The sequence below is a fragment of the Somniosus microcephalus genome, chromosome 4 (assembly GCF_052327205.1).
Source record: "Somniosus microcephalus isolate GS21.2 chromosome 4, FLI_Smic_1.0, whole genome shotgun sequence".
Taxonomy (NCBI): domain Eukaryota; kingdom Metazoa; phylum Chordata; class Chondrichthyes; order Squaliformes; family Somniosidae; genus Somniosus; species Somniosus microcephalus.
This window is the reverse complement of record NC_140990.1, coordinates 227,436,926-227,459,411: the sequence shown is the minus strand read 5'-3', so window position 1 is coordinate 227,459,411 and position 22,486 is coordinate 227,436,926. Positions and strand designations below refer to the sequence as shown.

The 22,486-nt window shown below is 42.1% G+C and overlaps 1 protein-coding gene across 1 annotated transcript in view; it reads right to left on the bottom strand.

Moving 5' to 3' along the window:
• Nucleotides 1–21,901, bottom strand: part of LOC147120251 (uncharacterized) — a 368,220-nt gene extending 346,319 nt beyond the window's left edge. The window contains exon 1 of the mRNA XM_085985896.1: nt 21,675–21,901. Within this exon, the coding sequence (XP_085842022.1) occupies nt 21,675–21,771 (97 nt within the window). The 5' untranslated portion in view covers nt 21,772–21,901. The remainder of the gene's footprint in view (nt 1–21,674) is intronic.
• Nucleotides 21,902–22,486: the final 585 nt, after the last annotated feature.

Genomic DNA, 22,486 nt, shown 5'->3' with positions numbered 1-22,486 from the left:
ATATCCTTTTTATAATATGGAGACTAGAACTATTCATAGTACTCCAAGTGTGCTCTAACCAAGGTTCTATGCAAGTTTAACATAACTTCTCTGCTTTTCAATGTTATCCCTCTAGAAATGAACCCCAGTGTGTTGTTTGCAATTTTATGGCGTTATTAACCTACGTTGCTACTTTGTGATTGGTGTATCTGTACCCCCAGATCTCTCTGCTCCTCTACCCCATTTAGATACTTATTTTCTAAGGAGTATGTGGCCTCCTTATTCTTCCTACCGAAATGTACCACCTCACACTTAGTTATATTGAAGTTCATTTGTCAAACACACACCCATTCTGTAAGTTTATTAATGTCTTACCTATATTTTGTCTGTATACCCCCAAATTTGGTGTCATTTGCAAATTTTGAAATTGTACTTCCAATTCCCGAGTCCAAATCATTTATGTAAATGGTGAATAACAGTGAGAGTGAATAACAGTGAATGGCAGCACTGTTGTGGAACACCACTTCCTACCTTCTGCCAGTCTGAGTAACTACCTTTAACCCCCTACTCTCTGTTTTCAGTTTTGTAGCCAGCTTGCTATCCATTCTTCTACTTGTTCCCTGACTCCACATGTCCTGACCTTAGTCATGAGTCTACTATGTGGTACCTTATCGAAGGCCTTTTGAAAATTCAAATATATTTCATCTACTGCATTACCCTTATTTATGTTTTCTGTTACTTCTTCAAAGAATTCAATAAGGTTTGGTCAAGTATGACCTTCTCTTTTGAAATCTGTGCTGATTACTCTATTATATTTTCAGTTTCTAAATGTTTTTCTATTACATCTTTTTCTCTTTTTGCAATTTTTCTACTGCATCAATTTTTGCCAACTTTCTCTTTTGCCTTCAAGGCAGTGACTCGGCCTAAGGTGTAATCCTACTGATGCTAGCAGTCCTCCAGTATCTTGTTCATTTAGTCATTTTTCATGCATAAGTCAAAACAATGAGTGCTGCTAAGACATTCAACCATCGGGCCATCACAGCCAAGACATTCATTATGCAGTTAAAAATCTGCTTTCTGTCTGGTTTATGGAATACGGTACTGTAAAACATTTGTTCCAATATTAAACTCAAATGCTAATCTGTTAGCAATTTCTGACTCAAATTTATTGGCTCGCTTTTATCTTCCATATGTCTCTACTCTCCATGTCCATTTCTATTGCTTGGTCGTTTCCCCTCTTTCCCATTGCCAAAATATATCTTAATATACTTTGTGGCTAAAGAACCACAACGTTTTAACATCTGGAAATTAGAGGCCTTCACATTTGCTAACTAGATTTGTTCCCATAAATACCTTTGAGATATATGCATTTAAAATACATTTACAAAAATGAAATGTTGAATTTTCCCCAGAGATCAGTTTTGTTCCACCAGACTGAGTTTTTTCCCCTCAGTCTCTTATGTTCATTTTACAACATATTCTCTTGGTGTCTATTTTTCAATAACACATAATATTATATCAACCGTCTTGAATAATCTGTCAGTTCAACTAACTATCATTTTTATGAGTCCATGTTGGTCGGCCTACTTTCCATTACTGACAGTATGATGGCTTTGGGGAAGTGCCTTCAGGTGGAATAAGTCTGTTTGAACAATCCTGGCAGTGGCTCTTACTGATGGGAATATCCTTGGAACTTGGCTGTAGTGTACTGAGGATGACATCACCTGAACACAGAAACTAGCGTACATAACTTTGTTCTGATGAACAGGAAGTGATTTAAGCAAGTTTGAGAAACTGTCTGCGGCTGCTGCTAACATAAAATCCATCAGAAAAGTCAGGGATGACAATTGCCATTTTTTTCCTCTACAGACTCTAGAGAACATACAACAGCATAGAAAAGGTATATTACTCATTTAAGTGAATATGAAGCAGAGTTTAACTGGGAGATCATACCATGGACAAGCAAGCATGAGCACTTCACACTCAGAATTCTGTCTTTTGGATTTCTGTAGTTTAACTTTGGACTCATTGCTGATGTTCTACGGTACGACTTCAGTTCTTTGAACTGCTGCAACTAGAATTGTAATTAGCTTAACTGGCCACATGTGTCGTTCAATCTCTGAAGAGATTTAAATTGGGTTCAGAAACAATGGGCCAGATTTTTCTCTCAGCGGTGAACAAACAGCACTAGCCATTCATTAGACGTGCACTTGCCCAGAGACTTTCTATGTACAGCAAGTTCCTGTCAGCCAACTAACCAAAAAGTGCAGCGCCCTCTAAAGGCATCTGGGACCTCTGAACAGGGCAAGCAACTGCATATCTCCTTAACCAATCAGATTGAAGGGTCGTTAATGAGCAGCTGCAGAGTCTGAACCAGGAAATGTCAATTAGAATAGTTAACTCAATGTCAAATCAGGTACAGAAAGCGAAATAAAGAGAGGGAAAGAAAGATTGGATTAAGATAGAGATAAAAGAGGCAGAAAGAAAAAGTTAAAAGAATGTAATCTCCAGCAATAATTAAAAGCTGAAGGAATGAGACTCTACACTTGTAAAAGTTCACTTTCAGTGGCAGAGAGGTTGTTTGGCAGTAATTAAGACTTACCCACCATTAAAAGGGTACTTACTGAAATGGACAAGCTCTAACTATTTTGGCGAGTTTAGCCTGTATCTATCAGGTAAGTATAACAGCTTCAGGCCGTTCGAGGCATTTGAATAGAAACATAGAAACATAGAATATAGGAGCAGGAGTAGGCCATTCGGCCCCTCGAGCCTGCTCCGCCATTCAATGAGATCATGGCTGATCATCCAAATTCAGTACCCTGTCCCTGCCTTCTCCCAATATCCCTTGATCCTTTAGCCTTAAGAAATATATCTAACTCCTTCTTGAATATATTTAATGAATTGGCCTCAACTGCCTTCTGTGGTAAAGAATTCCACAGGTTCATCACTCTCTCTGGGTGAAGAAATTCCTCCTCTGCCAATAGTGAGTCAGATGGCGAGACGCCATTTTCGGGAAGCTTTTGGAGAAGCGGCGCATCTCGGACAGCAACTTCGGGATTTCCGCATTTAACTGCGTATGTGCGGTTGCCAGAAGTTGCTGTTCGATTTACACATAAATAACGGTGAGCGCTGTTAGCCTCACTGTTATTTTTACAGCAAAATCCAGCCCAATAGCTGGAGATTTTACCCATGAGCAGATACCAAAGTCACATGCCAGTTGTTGGATTTCTGAGGAGGACAAAACGTACTTAGATAATTAGGTCAACTTTCTAGTTGGTTTAATATTAAATGTTGATTTACTTTATCAAATGGCTAATTTGATACCAGTGTTGAATGGGTACAGATTTCAGCTACGGTTCTTTGGAAATTTAAAATGTAAAGCAGGTTAAAAAGAGATGAGTTCATTAGGTAATGGTTACAAATTGAAGAAGCCAAGGAAATAAGGTTGAAAAATCAATCAACTTTAGAATAAATTCATACCAAAATGAAACTGATGAGATGTATTGGCTAAAGGTTAGTTTATGATGTCGTTTTAAGGCATGAATCACCCAATATGGAAACAAATGATGAATGGCTTTCAGCAAAAAGGCTCATTATTCTACTTAATGAGAAGCAGACGTTTTTATTTGTCCAAGGCCTATTTTTGCTGGACTAGTATCACTATTTCAATATTAGGACACTTTCCCGGGATTAGGTATTATGGGTCATTTGCCTGAAAAATGGAACCACACGTTTAAAAATGTTTTAATCAGAACATTTTGTACTGTTTGCATATTTCCAGTTTTCTGTGACTTATAAAACACAACCTTTGTGCTATTTTGCTGTCTAGATTTCTAAATCTTTAGTTACACGCATTAATTGCACTCTCATCTGATCTCAGCAGATGTTAATAGCGGAGTTGAATCGCAAGTTAACGTACCTGTGCTCTGTGGCATAGGATGCCAATTCACAACTGTAATTCCTGTGTAGCGAAACCCTGCTCACACCCAGATTATCAGGTGACTGTTGCAAGTGGAGAGTTCAGGCTTTTGCTGAACACCTTTCTTTTGTTTATAGGTCAGCAGCAGTTTCCATAACCAGACCCAGGGCCCAATTATAACTCTGGAGGAGAGTGCGGCATGGCAGGCAGGAAGCGCCCATGACCGTGCCGGCATGAGGCTTGGGCCATTTTAACTCCCGGGTCTCATTTAAAAGATCCAACTCAGACTCCTGCCCGAAACCGGTGGAAATTGCAAACTGGCCGGCAGGCAGGATTTCAGGCAGCAGCAGGCTGCCACCGTGAATCCGAGAGAATGGTCTCCAGCATAAGCTAAGTGGTTGAGATGGGGGAAGGGTCTGGAGGTTATCGCGGTCAGGAGAGGGGAAGAGAAGACCAGGCAGAGGAGGCCTAGCCGACAAGAAACCTTAAAAATGATTAAACTGACCTGGGCCTTTACAGACAGTTCCGGCACTGGTTGTCACTGCTGCAATTGGCAGTTAAAATCACGTCGGGGTCTGAGTATGATTTAAATATTAAGTAAGGCCTGGTGGGCAGGGTTAAAATTGGGCCTCAAGACTCTAATTAACTGCAATATGCAACCCTATTCTCTGCTGTGGAACAATTCAACCAGAATGATAGTACATCTCTTACTGGAGAATATGTGGGATATTCACAATGCTCTGCAGTTACCTTAGAAAAATAAGAAGATGCCAGACCAAGCTGAACTATTTGTTCAGATATAATTACAAATAAATTGCATTGAAGCAAAAAGATACTAATGTAGTACAATAATCAAAATTCTACAAATATACAAAATTCCAGCAGCTCTTCTTAGCAATTTCTTGGTACCACAATCACTGATGGTGATTTTCTTGTGAGCTAATTGCACACAGAGTTCCTATTCTGAACTAAACATATGGTAGGCAAAAATAGAATGGAGATCACAAGAGTGTCCTTTCTATGATGTAGAAGCAGAGCTTTGGAGGATGATCAACTTTAACTGAATGAGACGTCAAAGTGACAATGGTTGCTCATGAATGTAAAGCTAATCACACTTCAGAATAAATCCTTTTATCAACTATCTGCTTACTTGCAGATGGAGTGTTTACCATTTTGTAACATGCTGAAGGGCCCTAGGTACTTTAAAATCATAAAATAAAGACAGAAGTTTTGGTTTTTTCCCACAAAGATTCATTACTTCCCCATAAAAAGGAAAAAGAAAATAATTGCCCAAATTATTCTGGACCACTTTCATACCTCTAATAACCACTGAAGAATTGGCTGAAGTTTGGGAATAAGTATTCAATTTAGGCTTGTAGTGTATGTACCCGTCTACCTTTAAGGGAACTATTGAATGTAACCGTTCACCTTTAAGAGAACTACTTTAGGTGTGGCACTATTTGTTTGGCTTCTGTATACTGTAATACCGATAGTGACCACACCAGTATATAAGTGTTGTGGCAGGATTGCTGGGGCAGATTCGCCCTGACCTTCGAATAGTAAAGACCTGTTTGTTTGTTACTCCTGAAGTCTGTGTCGTTATTAACCGTACAACCCACAGACTTTACAAGGCTCTTTTCCAGAGAAGAAAGAATAGCACAAGAATGCCCAACAAAAGAGAGAGGCAAACCAATTAAAGAAAGGAAGGAATATGCATATGTTTAAGTATTAATGAACATGAGCAATCATAATAAACTAGAATTCACTTTTATGTGCTTAGTACACAACAGCAGTGAAATCACAGATGTGGACATTATTTGTTGGTCACCAGGGCCTAGAAATTGGGTTGAGGCGCCAAACTGGCGCCAAGTTCGCCTGGGCACTGGTTTTTGCGCAACGTTCGGAGCTGTAGCGATCGTCAGAAATTCAGTTGAAGTGCCCCTAGAGGGAGACAGGGCGAGGCTCGAGGCGCTCCGCGTCCCTCTTAGGGCGCTGAAACTGAATATTGCAGCGCAACGTGCTGCAGCGCAACGTGCCGCAGCGCCACACGCTGCGGCACGGCACGCTGCGGTACTGCAGGCCTTCCTCCCACTGTTAAGGGGGAGGGGCCTGCAACAGCGCGAACCCCGATTGCGAGTGCCGGCAAAAGAGCCCGGCACCAAGGAGAAGTGCCGGGCTCTCGGGAAACAGCTGGCAATGCTGCGTGGGGGGGGGGGGGGACCAGGAGGCCGGGGACGGAGGTGCTGGCAGGCGGCCGCCGAAAAAAGCGGCCGCCCCGCACCTCCACCTTAACTTGCGCCTCTGCCGGCGCAGCAAGGCCCCGTGAACCGGGCGCGGGTAGTGAACAGCGCTACAGCAGCGTTCGCTACCAAATATCGCAATCGGGGCACGAATGGGGCGCTGCGCACACCGATGATGTCATCAGTGGCGGCGCAGCGCAACAGGCTAACGCCACCATTAGCGCCCCTGCTGAATATCGCGGGAGGCGCAACCAGTGGCGCTACAACCACTGACTGCCTCTTTAGGCGCTAACAGGTGGCGCTACTCACCCAATTTCTCCCCCCAGGAGTTTAATGCCATGACTTTCAATGTTCGAAACCATTGATATCCCATGAAATTTATAATACAAGCATTTTATCGTATGCCTGGTGATGCCATTTAATAAAATCTTGTTTGTCCTTGATTATCTCTTCAAACATAAGTAGGTTCTCAGTTAGACTTTTGGCCAGCATTTTACTTAGGCATTAGCACGACTATATTTCCACCAATTCATAGTCAACAGACAGAAGAATATACAGACAAATCCCATCAGCATTTGTTTTGCTAAACAGTTGAAACTAAACTGTTAATCTTGCAGCCCAGAGCAGCATTGTGAGCAGTCCATAAATGAGTGTGCAGATGCATTCTGTCAAATGCAGTATTCACAGATTCACAGAAACCCCACACTGCAGATAGAGGCCATTTCGGCCCATCGAGCCTGCACCGAGACATATCCCACCCGATCCCCGTAATCCCTACACCAACACATATCCCACCCTATCCCTGTAACCCCACGTATTTAATCCCCCTAGCACTAAGGGTCAATTTTATCATAGCCAATCAACCTAACCCGCACATCTTTGGACTGTGGGAGGAAACCGGAGCACCCGGAGGAAACCCACGCAAACACGGGGAGAATGTGCAAACTCCACACAGACAGTCACCCGAGGCCGGATTCGAACCCGGGTCCCTGGCGCTGTGAGGCAACAGTAAGACTTCATAAAATATGTCAGCCCATATCTAATATGCTTTGACCACGGCTTTAGAGTGCCGTTCTTAATGATCATGTGTATAATTTCTGAAATATCTAATAAGTTTTTGCCGTAACAGTTGGAACAAACATGATACAAACTTACTCGTGCTCATCTTCCTATACACCTTACATCAGATAGAAAAGGATGCAAGGTGATGAATATGAGCAAATTTAAATTAGACATGCACTGTAATTATTCATTCATAACTCATTCATTGATCTGATAGCAAAAATCATGCAGTCTCATTTTGTTTTGAAAGCCAGTATGGTAACTTTAATTTTTGATGTTGGATTTACTCTCCTGAAAGTTATTTTGAACCAACAGTTCTAATAGTATTGATTACAACCTTTCTTGATTCCTTTTGCTTTTCCTTATGAACTCGCTGGTGTGAAGAGTGGGCAGCAGATCTCCTATAAATCACCACATCATCTCCGACTCTACAGACCGCCAACCACGATTCAATTGGCCATGTTTTACTCGGGCACTTCTTAACCACATAGAACAGGACAGGGACAGTGCACCTCAAATCTGCCTGTGGGGCCTTCATGATGATGACAAATGTCCCTGCGACAAATAGAAATTGTTGTGTATGTAATATGTGTGCTACTTTGAACCTATGGACAGGACTGCACTACTTGTAGGGCGTAGTGATACGCAGTACCACTCCTGGCCATAGGGGTATAAATAGTACTGTGGGTACTGATCTCCCCTCAGTTCCCGCCTGTGGGCATGAAGTAAAGACCTACGTATAGTCCCTACCTCCAACCAGTAAAGACCTGTTTGAGTTATACGTTTAAGTCTTTGTGTTAATTGTTCAATACAATACACATACTTAACAGAAATCATACCTTATGTCATTGAAAAATGCCCACTAACCAAACCCCCTGGTGGGCTATGCGCTTTACATACTGGTGAGGACAATGCTTTAAGATGTCTATAATTATACACTAAGTCTGAAAACAATGAATAAATAAAAGTGTCAATTATTCAAGCAACAGAGAGGAAGCTGGAGTGATTAAGATTGCAATTCCTCCTGAGTGTAAAGTTAATGAAAATTTACTTTTAATAAATGGTCTGCTTTTTAATTACCTTTATCTATTGTGAATTGCAAGGCATGGCAAATGGTATGTTGGCCTTCGTAGCAAGAGGGTTCGAGTACAGGAACAAGGATGTCTTGCTACAGTTGTACAGGGCCTTGGTGAGACCACACCTTGAGTATTGTGTGCAGTTTTGGTCGCCTTACCTGAGGAAGGACGTTCTTGCCATGGAAGGAGTGCAGCGAAGGTTCACCAGGCTGATACCTGGGATGGCAGGAATGACGTATGAGGAGAGATTGTGTCGATTGGGCTTATACTCACTGGAGTTTAGAAGATTGAGAGGGGATCTCATCGAAACCTATAAAATTCTGTCAGGCCTGGACAGACTAGATGCAGGAAGGATGTTTCTGATGGCCGGGGAGTCCAGAACCAGGGGTCATAGTCTAAGGGTAAGGGGTAAGCCATTTAGGACTGAAATGAGGAGGAATTTCTTCACCCAGAGTGGTGAACCTGTGGAATTCTCTGCCACAGAGGGCGGTGGAGGCCAGTTCATTAAGTATATTCAAAAAAGAGTTGGATATATTTCTTAAGGCTAAAGGGATCAAGGGATATGGGGAGAAGGCAGGGACAGGGTACTGAATTTGGATGATCAGCCATGATCTCATTGAATGGCGGAGCAGGCTCAAAGGGCCGAATGGCCTACTCCTGCTCCTATCTTCTATGTTTCTATGCCTATTGCTATCCTACTCAGCTAATGCAGGAGCCAAAACAACACCATATAATATTATAGAATGGTTTCTTGAAAAATAATTAATGCCTTCATCTCTATCCTACCTCGAGGAACTGAGCAGGTGGGAAGAGGGATTGGGTGCAAAAGCCCTTTTCTAAGCTCTCTACTTTGTTTGTAAGGCACCACCTTCAGCATTCAAGATGAATAAGCTAAACAGAGGTAGCAACAATATATAAAATGTCATATGTTTATATGCAGTGTTGTACTGAGGAAAATTGCAGCCATTACTGGGGTCATTTTAACCCCCAAAAACGGGTGGGGTGGGATGTAAAAATGTTAAAAATCTCAAATCCGAACCCAACTAGCCTTGAACCTGCCCACTTCCAGTTTTAACAGAGGTGGGACATGGGGTGGGCAACCAACCCACTCCCAGAAGGCGGGTTGGTCATGTAAATATTATAATGAGACTGCGTGCCTCAAATTTAACCTCCATTTCAAGTTTAACCCTCGCCGGTCAAGTTTCCGGGCCTTGGGAAACCTGGCAGCTGAAGGCAAGCGAGGACTGCTGGATGTAGCAGGTAAGTGTCTTTCCACTTACCTGCTGGATCCACCTTACCTGCTTCTGCCCCCCCCCCCCACCCCGTGCCATGATGTCCCCCCAAGCCACGATCTTGCACCTCTGCCCCCGCTCCCTTCCTCGCTCCCTGGCTGTGGCCTCCAATCTCCCCCCCCGACCCCCACAAGTCCTCCAATCTCTGCCACTACCGACCTTTCCGATCACCCCTGCCCCCCACCCCCCACCCCCACAAAGCATCCGATCCCTCCCTCCCTCCTCTCCTGTCCCCGGCAGCGGCCTAGTGCCGAAGGCTTACCCGCCCGACAGCCAGCCAGTCTCTCAATCTGGCTGGCTGCGGCTGGAAAACAGAAACAAAAACTGTTCATCAGGCCCTGCCGTTAAATTCAGCAGGACCTGAGGGAAACCTGTTCTTCTGGGTTTTTCTTCCTCAAAACGGCCCCCCCCGCCCCCCACCACCACCTTCCTCCCTACATCGAAGCTAATATTGGGGCCTACATCTCCTTTGTGTAATGCATTCTGGGAACACACTGTGGCCAGCTTGTGTTCTGCAGCTGTATTATAAAACTTTCCAGAGAATTTTGGATCCTATAAACACAATAAATGTTTTGTTTCAGAGCCAAAATTCACTGGAAAGTTTTATAACATAGCTCAAGCTGCATATAATTATGTCATCCTCTCCAGAATGCATTGCATGAAGAAGCAACAGGATTTCAAAAAATATATAGTTATAAGCTAGATTTCTCACAGCACATCAGCACAGGATTCAGAACACTTAAGAGAATATTCTGTTTGTCAGTAACCTAATAAATCTGCAATTATTTTCCGACCTTATTATCTTTTCACTCTTTGTTGCGAGGTCTGTTTTCCTTCTTACTGAATAAAAAGTGCATTACTATACTTGACTGTATAACTAATGAAACTAGAAACTTTAAATAAATAGGAATGATCGGCTGTACTTCCCCTTTATGGCACAAAAAACGCTGCGTTATCACAATAGTGAGCTCAGAGTCGATCAAACCTATGGGTCAAATACTGAAATACAGGACTAAACCTATGGGTGTACCGATGCTGCCAGAACTGCGGTGGGCAATGTTTCCGCTTGCCCAATTGCCTCGGCGCTGACCCCACCAACAGTCGTGGGGGCGGCTCATTTTAATATTGCTGGCATGGAAAAAAAAATGTATGTCCTGGAAAATACATGGAGGGAGGAGGCATTTCAGAATTTAAAGCTGGACTGCTCTTAAAGCTGAGCCAGTAGGCTGAATACTGAAGACATGCCACCAAAAGGAACCAGTAAGGAGACAGCATCAAACTTCTTAGGGAGTGACAAAAATATTCTTCTAACTGAATTTAGGCATAGGAAGGATGGAATAGTGGGAATGGGTGGCAAGTGATCTGCTAACACAGCGGCCAGGATCATGTGGAAGGAGGTGGCACCGGCTGTGAGTGGCAACTCCTTGTCCCCCAGCACCCCCACCCCATCCAATGCAGGAAGAAGTTTAATGACCTTAAAGATAAGTGTGTTAGCAGCAAGCTGTCATTCATCTATATTTTACACTTTACACTCTACAGACTGATAGTAACTCTGAAAGTGCAGTTCCAAACTTAAGGGTATAAGCCTGTGAACAAAATGAACTGTGTACAGCTTTGGTCTCCTTAACTAAGGAAAGATATACTTGTCTTAGATGGGGTACAACAAAGGTTCACTAGTTTGATACCTGTGATGAGAGGGTTGTCCTCTGAGGAGAGATTGAGTAGAATGAGCTTATTCTCCCTGAAGTTTAAAAGAATGAGAGGTGATCTCACTGAAACGTATAAAATTCTTTGAGGGCTTGACAGGGTAGCTGCTGAGAGGCTGTTTCCCCTGGCTGGAGAGTCTAGAACTAGGGGGCATAGTCTCAGGATAACGGGTCAGAAATTTAGGACTGAGATGAGGACAAATTTCTTCACTCACAGGGTTGTGAATCTTTTGAATGTTTTATCCCAGAGAGCTGAGGATGCTCAGTCGTTGAGTATATTCAAGACTGAGATTGATAGATTTTAGGACACTAAGGGAATCAAGGAATATGGGGATAAAGCGGGAAAGTGGAGTTGAGGTTGAAGATCAGCCATGATCTTATTGAATGGTGGAGCAGGCTCAAGAGGCCGTATGGCCTACTCCTGCTCCTATATATTATGTTCTTATGTTCTAACTCCTTCGCAATTACATGTTGTCACTGGTGAATCCTGCAATGCATGTTTGCCCTTTGAAAAATCATTTTCTCTATGGAACTCCATAACATAGTGATACAAATTCTACTGGAGTTGTCAAATAAATCAGTCTGTGACTAAAAGCAACAATCATTCTGTTCTCGATCAGAAATAACAAATGCAAATAATTCGCGGGAACAACAACAACTTGCATTTACAGTGGCCCAGTAATTCGGGTCCCAATGCGTGAGTACGGACGGGGTACTCACGCGTGGGCCCGATGGAATTGCCGGTTTTCAGCATGCACAGCGCATGCGCGGAAAACCGACATTTCCTTTCCTCTGAACCAAGGGGTTCAGAGGTCGAATGCGTGCACGCAGGAGTCTGCACGTGCGCGCTGAAATTCCTTCTTTTTTTAAGCTTTGCCCGTGCGTGAAGGCCTCCGGTTTTTATGTGTGAAAAAAGCAGACGCAAGGACTTAGTTTTAAAAGGTAAGTGGTCTATTAATTCAAGTTAGAAATTTTTTTCCACAGGTTCATTATTTTTAAATAATTTACAGTAAGGTAAGTGTATTTTTAGACCCGATTTGTTAAAAAATTATTTTTTTCAAGAATTTGAATAATTGTTTAAAATAGCTTTTTTACAGTTCATTTAATTAGTGGGATTTTTTAAAACTTTTATTTGAAGTTTAAGTACTGTTTTGGGTGCCCGGAGTTTTCATGAGTTTGACAGTTCTTACTATCAAACTCATGAATGAACTTTTGCAACCTCCGATTGGTTGCCCAGTGCTCACGTGATCCCAGCCGGCTCATCGAACTAATTACGCCACTGGATCACGCAAGCACAGTGCGCCGGGAGCTGAACTGGGCCACTGACAGGAAATCCACGCAGGGCCAGGCTTCAACTGTCAGCGCGCTATGTAAGTGTAGGTCAGGGCCTTGCACCCGCAGGAAGCCCCCGACACCAATTTCTGGGCCAGTGTCTTTAACATAATAAAACGTTAAAGGCGCTTCACAGGAGTGTTATCAAACAAAATTTGACACCGAGCCACATAAGGAGATATTAGGACAAGTGACCAAAAGTTTGGTCAAAGAGGTAGATTTTAAGGAGCATCTTAAAGGAGGAAAGTGAGGTAGAGGTGGAGAGCTTCAGGGAAGGAATTCCAGAAAGGAAGCATGATGACAAGAAAGAGAGGTCAAGGAGGCATAAAAAGAAAAGAAAAAAGGGAAATAGAAGTGATGGGTTCGGGTCCGGAGCGGCGCACAAAAATGGACACGGGAACGCAAGTATCATAGACATGATTACATAGCAAGATTATAATAGATATGTCCTGGTTATAAACAGAGAATAGAGAGGAGACAATAGGAGGGAGTTCAAAGTTAAAGTCAGAGGTCCCGTGGTGGGATAAAGTTGACATTGATAGGGTGGAGCAATGAGCTACAAGAGGACAAACAGCAGACATTTGCCCATTAACCCAGCAGGTGGAGGGGGTTGGGCAGGGGCAGTTGAGATACTGAGACCTCACCTAGCTGAGGCAAAAGGGGAAGGGAATGTGGAATGGCCTGCACTAGTTGGTTTATGTAGAACAAGTACTAATCAACTTATCTAAAAAGGTATCAGTTTTCTAGCACTCACACTCTGAGGAGGCCCTTACATGCGCAGAACAGTGAAGATATAATGGCTAGCAGGAAGATCATTGCATTTCTCTGTCTTTTTCAGTCCATAGAAACTGGAAGCAGGAAAGAAGAAGCAGTGAGAGAGAGAGAAAGAGAAAGTAACTCAATGGCAGGACACTCAACAGGAAAGGCAGCCAGGAAATATTGCCCACTCCACCATTCCCCCTCTCATTCACCAGCTCAGATAGTCACTGGAGGGTGGGGGTATGGGATATAGGTAGTCTCAATAGGCAGTCAACACTGGGTGCTGCACAATGTACAAGCCAGGAAGAAGAGGCAGTGGAGTTGGAGAAGGATGTTTCTAAGCAGAGGCTAAGGAAATATCAGGCCTTACTTGAAGAATATCTGGATGACATTCTCAGGGGTCCTGCCATGAAAAGAAGATGCTAGCAGAGCATCTCCAAAAACATGCAGAAGATGGCAGGGCTTGCAGCAGACTGTAATGTCCTCATTTGTGGCAACATCAGAGAGGACTTCTCAACAATGCAGAGCAGCTTGGAGCAAATGGCAGCTGCAGGAATCTCTGCCTATGTCCCATAGAACAAAAAATTCTAGAGGGAAGTCATCACCTCCAATGTGCATGCTTTGACTGGAGGCATTCAAGCCTTCAATGATGGAATGGAGAAAGAGACTATGTGGAATGCAGAAGGCTCCTAATTCACAAGATAACATTGGAAGCATATTGGAGGGAGCCCCCCAGACCCATCTAAGCACCCGAATGTTCCCTCCAGCATGCCAATGCCTGTTCAATGTGAATTCAAGTGTGGCTGCTAGCCTTATTGTAGTGTTCCTTCAATTCACTGGTGGATCGTCTCAATAGTATTAGAAGCCACGATAGTACTGGATAACTTTTGTCTCCAAGAAGCCAGTCAGTGCCTTGTCCTTGATTCTGAAAGTGCTGCAAGGAAACTGGAGCACCAAAGGATACATGAATCATGGTATCTCCCTGCATACTGAGCATTGATGTGCATAAGTCTGTAGTGACGCACTATTTGGGCATTGAGGGAGTGACAGCCGTTTTGGTTCACATTGACACTAGGGGCTCATATGTGCCGAGTGCAATCTATTGCTCCAAGCACTTGTGGAAACCAGTGATCCAATAAAAATTAATGGCCATATTGTCTTGCTCCTGTATCAAATGTAATGACCTGGGCTGCTCATGATCGTCTGAGTCTATTACCTGGTGGCTCGGTATCTGAGAGAGGGTTTGGATCTCTTGTGGTGTGGCCTTATAGCCTGACCTCCCACCTTCTCTGCTATTCCTCTTGCTGCTTCAACATTTATATTGTAAAGTGATTATCCCCATTGGGAAACCCATACTGCAGCCGCGGGAAAATTTGACAAACAACAAAAAAAAGTGTCTCGAGGTAGACCCAAATGAAACTAGAAGCCTCCAAAATAAAGAGCAACAAAAATGGCAAAAGTCCAATCCAAAGTAAAGTTATGAGGCTCTATCAAGCAGCAAAATGAAACACAGTAATTCACCATTAAGATTCCAGCATCAGCCTTCCTCAGTTGCTGTTTTGTTTTATTGTGGCATAAGTTAGATCTGGGAACCCTAGAGTGAAAATAATGGAATTTAAGACTGATAATGACATCCTGGCCTAAACTTATCATTTGCATGGCTGCACCTTCGTTAGAGTGAACACATCTTACACCCTCCCTCACTTCCGGCAGAATTTAGGAAAGAATCAAAATGGGCATCCTCTCCTCTCACCAAATTCCAGCCCCTCTACATTTGGTTTATGTCCTACTAAATCATTGGAATTTTTGAACCGCAGTGTTTACACTGTTACAATGGGTGATTTGCTCAGTTATACAAATACATATTTCTGTAGAAATTTTTGATAGACTGAAGCAGATAACTTAGAGAGGGAGAGAGAGAGAGAGGAACTAAAGCAGTTAGCTTAGAGAGGGAGTGAGAGAGAGAGAGAATGACTGAGAATGAATCACCAGCCAGCCATAGGGGTGAGAAGTAGGGAGACAGCTAACAGTGCTGTTGTTGTAAACAAGTCAGTGACTTCCCTACATACATTCAGTGAGGCAAAACAAATGCTGATACCAATATATCATTAAAACGGATGATGTGAGGTGAGTTGCTGGGACTGTTTAAGGGATATATAAAGCATGGAATGAGAAACAACAATTCAACCCATTAAGCTCATTCCTTACACAGCCATTTAAAATCCATTATTTCTTAGACTCTTCTCAACCCACTTAATCTCTAGAGGACAGATTCAGCAAGTTTCTCCCTGCTCATCCCTGCCCCCCTCCGCTTATTAACTACATGATGTGTACTTGAATCCACCCATGACTTTTCGCTTCCACCCAACCTTCCATTCTGCTCACAGTTAGCAGTGGAATGCTTGCATGTACAGCGTTTAAGTGAAATCAAATTTAATGTTGATCTAATGCAACTTCCAAGTGAAATTGTAGAATAAAGTTTGGTTACCAAAGTTCTCCAGTTCCACAATCCTAGTAATGACACTGGTGAAGCATTGCAGACTTTATTTCTATTGTTGTGAACTGTGAACGGTTGTGTACATCAAGCTCAGGGATGCAAGTCCTAGGGATGTGAAGTCTAAGAGGCAGCTCACAGTCTAAATACAGCCCGGGGTGTCTATTATCCATCCCATAAACCTCCTGTCTGTTCTTTCCTTGTGCACAAAGCCAACTTCAGCACCTTCATGCTGTTTAAAGTTCTCAGACTTTGATAAGGTTGCTCCCTCATTGGTTGAAATTGCCCAATTGGGAAATATCTTTTACCAGTTCTCCAAGCCTAGCAATTTTAAAGAGCTAAAGCATTTTCTCATGCTTCCCATGTAGCTTTAATGGCCTCAGCCAGATGTCTCCCTCTGCTTGTGTTCACAGGGGAAAGTATTAAAGCAGGGATTAAATTCTTGAAGATTAAGGAATCTTTCCAGAGATTATAGTGATCTGAAAAGGGGAGAAAGAAGCAGAAGTGAGAGAGAGAGAGAGAGAGACAGATAGACAGACACAACTAGAGGAGAAGAAGGAGTAGCAAATGTGAGAGTGCAGCAGAGAACAGAGAGAAGAGAGATGACCAGAAACAAAGTTGTTGGAAGATAAAGAGCAAGAGGAGAGCAAAAGAATCCAAATATGAGGGAGGAGAAGGAGGATGGGAGGCCTCACATGGTGTTGTTTATTATGTAATGGGGGGAGGCTCTCTCTTTTAGTGCATGGGACTCAGATTATTGAGTCATCATTTGCAGTCTGCTTACTGGTTTTGACATCTATATCCAGCCCCTAGCACCAAAATGTGGAAATCCCTGTTCCAGTGAATGGAAATGTAACTACTTTGGCACCCTGTGTCAACAGAAGACTCTCGGGTAGGCACAACAAGGGTCAGATGCAGAGAAAACCTCCCCCTCTTCCCCAAGAGCAAACTACAAATTGCTGTTGCTAATAATAGCAGACAAACACGTATGATTGTCCTCTGTCCATTATTCAAACAGAAGCACTATTTAAAATGTGCTATTGACTCTATTATCACCCACAGAGGAATGTCATGCAAACATGTTAAACATTCATCCGCTATTGGCTTCAACAGTAGCTACTATCCTGATGTGCCTTAGCCACAGCCTGGGAAGAGCACCCCTGTGAATGTTTCCAGTTCCTATGCCAGCCACTCCTATACTCGTTGAGTGATAGACAACTTGTGACCAATTCTGCACACTTTTGTGCTATCAACTCAAACATAGCGAGTCGGGTAAATGCATCACTGGTCAGGCCTCAGCTGGAGTATTGTGTCCAATTCTCGGCACCGCAGGCTAGGAAGGATGTCAAGGCTTTGGAGAGGGTGCAGAGGAGATTTACTAGAATGGAACCAGAGATGAAGGACTTCAGTTACGTGGAGAAACTGGGATTGTTCTCCTTAGAGCAGAGAAGGTTTAGGGGCTATTAAATAGAGGTGTTCAAAATTATGAAGGGTTTTGATAGAGTAAATAAGGAGAAACAATTTCTACTGGCAGGAGGGTCGGTAACCAGAGGACACAGATTTAAGATAATGGGCAAAAAAATCCATAGGGAACATTTTTTTGCACAGCGAGTTGTTGTGATCTGGAATGCGCTGCCTGAAAGGGCGGTGGAAGCAGATTCAATAGTAACTTTCAAAGGGAATTGGATAAATACTTGAAAAGGTGACATTTGCAGGGCTCTGGGGAAAGAGCAGGGGGAGTGGGACTAATTGGAGAACTCTTTCAAAGAGCCGGCACAGGCACGATGGGCCGAATGGCCTCCTTCTGTGTTGTATGATTCTAAGGGCAGCATGGGACCTGCGGAAACGATCCTCAGCAAGGTAAGGGGAAGGGCGGAGGTCCCAGGCGATCGCGGAACACCTGGGGCAGGGGAGGCCCAAGGAAACCAATAAAAAATAAAATTATTATTATTTTTATAATGGGTTCGTCAGGTGGAATATTTCTGAAGAGTGCTCTGCTTGACCACTAACACCTATTGGTGGTTTCAGGTCATTATTGCAGGCTTAATGTACCCCAGGCACAGGCCGGCCCCTGGAAGAGCCTTGTGCCTGATATCCAATCACTCCTGAGAAGCCTGCAGCTGCAGTAATGGCCATTCGCTTCAGATTCAAAAGGGGCAGAAAGCCTCTACCCCTAAATATCTAGTGAGGATCCTGGGAAAAAGGGCAATTTCCTTTTTGCATTCTCCATGACCTTTGCTGCCCACCCCTCTGAGCTTCTTCAATCTGAGGGGGGAGGGACTGGGCTCAAGGCCTAAGGCCTACTTCTTCTGGCTACCCTTCCTAATGGGAAACTGACCAGGCATTGGGGGGAGGAAAATGAGCCAGTAACGAGTACAGACAATCGCTGCCAAAACAGTCACACTTAGCTGTGGTCTGTTCCCCAGCTGGTTTCACTTTTTTCTGTTATTAAATTGCACATTTATGCTATTGACTTCCTCTCCTCAGAAGTGAACCATCCTACCTCAGCTGACACCTGGATAAACTAATACCTGATCCAATCATAACTGCCCCACTCACAATTTCTTTCTTTAGGGTGAAAAGTCATCATCAAGTAGAACCCTGATCCAAGCATAACATTTTCTGGCAAATTAGCTCTGCATTGATCAGGGTTCAATTGTACAGAAAACACCCAGTGCTGTTTCACTGAATCCCTTCACTGTGTTGTATTATTCCCACGGCAAACTCATAATGCAACCCTCCCAGCATACTTCTAAACAAAGCCCCTCCTGTTTCCATTTAGAGCATTTCATGATTTTAATTTATATTCAGTGGTAAGTGGCAAAGGATTGCCAAAAACATTCACATGTTAAAGCCATCATCCCCTGGTTTTATTAAACACCAAATATTGTTTTTGAAAGGGTTAGGCCTGGTAGTTCCCAGCTACCCTCTATAGGGGAGATAAATTTTGATTTATTTCAGTTAAGTCATCTGTTCTGTTTTTTAAAAACTTCACATTTTTATCAGAGTAGTTATGTCACTAAATGAATACATGAATATTCTCATTCTCTGTAAAACAAGTGACAAGTAAATCCTAAATTCGAAATGTAGTACAAATACTCGCTTCCTCCTGCTATTATTAGCTCACCTCATTTTTAGAGAGAAATACAGCAATCACCTTAAATAGGTGGAATATAAAAAGCATGTGTAAAATGCTTGTGCAGTATTAGTGCCTTAAATTATCGTAAATGCTTTTGAAATGGTTCCAGATCATGATCATTATGAAGACTAAATGTACCTAGTTTGCTTTGCTCAATTTGTATATCAAACTCGACCACTAGGGGGCTACACACAGCTCCATAAACATCTGAAATGCTGGCGCCTTGTGAGATTGTACTCCTACCTTGCAAGACACACATTTCAAAGCACACCCAACAATGACTAAAATTAAATTAAACCCCAGAAAAGCTGTAATTCGGTAATCTATAGTCAATAAATAAATTATACATTTCTTATTTTACCCTCTTTATGGTTTCATCCCATTAAAAACAAATGGAATGATTTAAACAAAAAAGACGTTGGTGAATAGATGATGCTTTTAAAGGACAATCGTTTATAAAAGGAATGAGATTTCTCCCCCGCCATGCTATAAACCAGACAAACTTTCTGCACAATGTGTTAACTGCTCTTCAGCCATTGGTTCAGGAATTGATGCTAGAAATAAGAATGATTCTGCTGAGAGTGGGAGGCTCTTTAATTTGCCCGAGATGTACTCGTCTGTCACTTTAACAGATCAAGATTGCAAACTCTCTCCTCCACCAAAACCAAACCATGAGAGATGCAGCAGGCAGATGTGTGAGAAAACAGATTTTAACAATTTACATTCAACACAATACAAATATTATTACTTCAGTAACCTTACACGGCTGATTAATAATATTTAAAACTGCGAGAATACCAATAGTCAGGCCTGAAAAATAAGACAATGGGGATTGAAGACGATCATTTATAAAACCTCATTTATAAATGAAAACTTGTTTCTATTAATATTTCATTCTGCAGCTGTCTGTTATTAAAGAAAATACATCTGATGTAAACGAGAAAGCATTGACTGTTAAACCAAAGTACAGATCTGTGTCAGTCCACTCCTGTCCACCCCCAGCAGTTTGACCCTTTGATTCTATTTCCTACCAGGTCTGTGACTTTTGACTTCTTTTAATCTTTGCTCATTAATGCTTCCTTTAAAACCAAGCAAAAGCAAAAGAACGTTATGTTTGATGTGGATTTAATTTGGCAAGTATGCTTTGCAATGACGTGATCTGTAATCTATTTCCCTGTGGCTATACATCACAGTGGAATAAATTAATCAGGCAATTCATTTTAAGGGGCTTTGGTTGGTGGAAAAGAATAGAAAACAGATTTTGGATTATGGTATAAACTTTTCCCTCAGGAGCATACCAACATGCAGATGGTCTTTAAGTAATTTAAGGCTTACTTGTACTGTTAGGAAGTACTTGGGCATTAAAAAGTGCCTGTGTTACTTTTAACAGCATCAATGCTCAGTGATCCAAATGGTGGCAGTTTCCTCACAGAAACAACTTCATAAATGTACACATGTTATGTGTTTAATCAGCTTCTCAAGCTGCGGTATGATCATCCACGTTAAAGATATGGCAAACAATACATTCCAGTTGTAAACCCACTGAAGAACATTATTAAACATTGAAGCACACTTTCAGATTCAGGGTTGCTTTAGTAAAAATTCTTTTAAATGAACTTGACTGGCAAACAACATTGTTACAGGTAACATCTGAATGTGGCTCTAACAACCCATTCTTCTGTTTATTCTTGCTGTTAATACCTCACACACCACAAATGTTAATGTTAGAATTCGATATATTTGATTCTCCAACAATGACAATAGTAAGCAACAGCAGCACCAAAAGCATTAAAATCACTTCAAGTGCTATTTTAATGAGTTTGCATTAATTTTATATATCGAATATAAATTCCAAAAGCCAGGATACAAAATATACCAAGTTAGTTCACCAATACATAATCATGCAGATCAAAATAACTCTCTCCTAACAGTCCCCTGTAAGGGGAAAATATATAGCATTTATACAGTGAGATACTTTAGTTCCGGACTTCCTTCACAAATCAGTAATGGGTGACATAACACTGGAACTGGCAAGCTCTAACACAAGAATCTGGACTGGATCAGATGCTGTCAGTGTAACATAAAACAAAAGCTAATGCATATGCTCATTTATACAACGTGGCAAACAAGCCATCTGCCTCCTAATCAGTCCCATTGCAACTCGGGGGCCGTCTTTGCATTCTCAGAGATAGAGAAAAAAATTACCAGTGAATTACTGAGGGCTCCGCCTTAGGGTGGTGAACTTCTGATGCTCACGAGCGTAAAGATTTGATAAACTTTTGTTAAAGCAAATTCTTGGATTTTAACCAAATGCCGTTGCCGCTGTTGTGTAACTGTTGTTTTCTTATGATTTCAATTTTCTTTTGCCAGGATGAGGCTTGTCATGAATCTAACAGGGATCTCGCTATTATGCTTGAAGCTGTTTTGTTAATTCCGATCTGTTTGACTGCCACTTCTTTTACATGGGAAAATATGCATTCTAACTATATGGATTTTCAATGGTGTGAAGCCTTCAAATATCTAGTGCTTTGACTAAACAGTACACATCTGCTAACTTTCTCAATAAAACATAGTTTCCTGACATTGTGCAGCATACATTAAAGAACATGCCGCGATTTTAAAAAGACAGTTGTGCGGAATATAACTACAAAAGTAGTTGTGAGGAATGTAACTTACCGACTTCTGTCTCAACCTCCTGATTTTCTACCAGTCTTAATTGTACCAGTGTTATGGCAAAAAGCAGCAAAGTCCCCATATGCACCAGGTTCCCCATGTCTAAATATCAGACATGAGAGTCTGTGCAGATCAGTGGTAGAGTATCAATACACTAACATCAAGCCAATGTGTTCCTGTTCCTTTTCAGCACCAGGCCAAGCTGAAACTGCAATGTTCCTTCTACTGGTAACGCTTTAAATGGGATAACTCTTGGCAACTCTCCTTTTCCTGCCTCTTCCCTGAAACCAGAGCCTCAGATTGGCCCTTGAATCTTCAGGCTTAGATTTGATTGATACTGGTTTACTGAACAACACACCCACATTGTTAGAAAGTGAAGCAGACACTAGTTATATTTAAAGCACTGTAGTGAGAGTCTAATAAATAGGCTTGTCAATGAAATGTCTTTTCAGGAGCATTTATAATGTATATATTCTTGATTTCAAGTAAGATTTTTTTTTTAAATCACCAAGATGAAGTTAGGTGAAAACATTTCAATCATTTAATCAGAAAAGAAACTGAGGAACTCAAACAGTTAACCGCCAAGATTGTGTAGGTAGGAAGGGGGCAAGGAGGGAGAGCATGTTGGGGTAATTCATGATATATGTCAAGAATCAACAGTCTGCAGATTATAATCTGTAAAATCCTCAACAAAACCAAAAGTCAAATTAAAGTAAAACCATTGCACATTTTAAAATGTTTTTAGCAATCTATTAATAAAAAGCTTCCTTACAGCAAGAGTATAATTTTATTAAGCAAGGACTTGTCCAGTAATA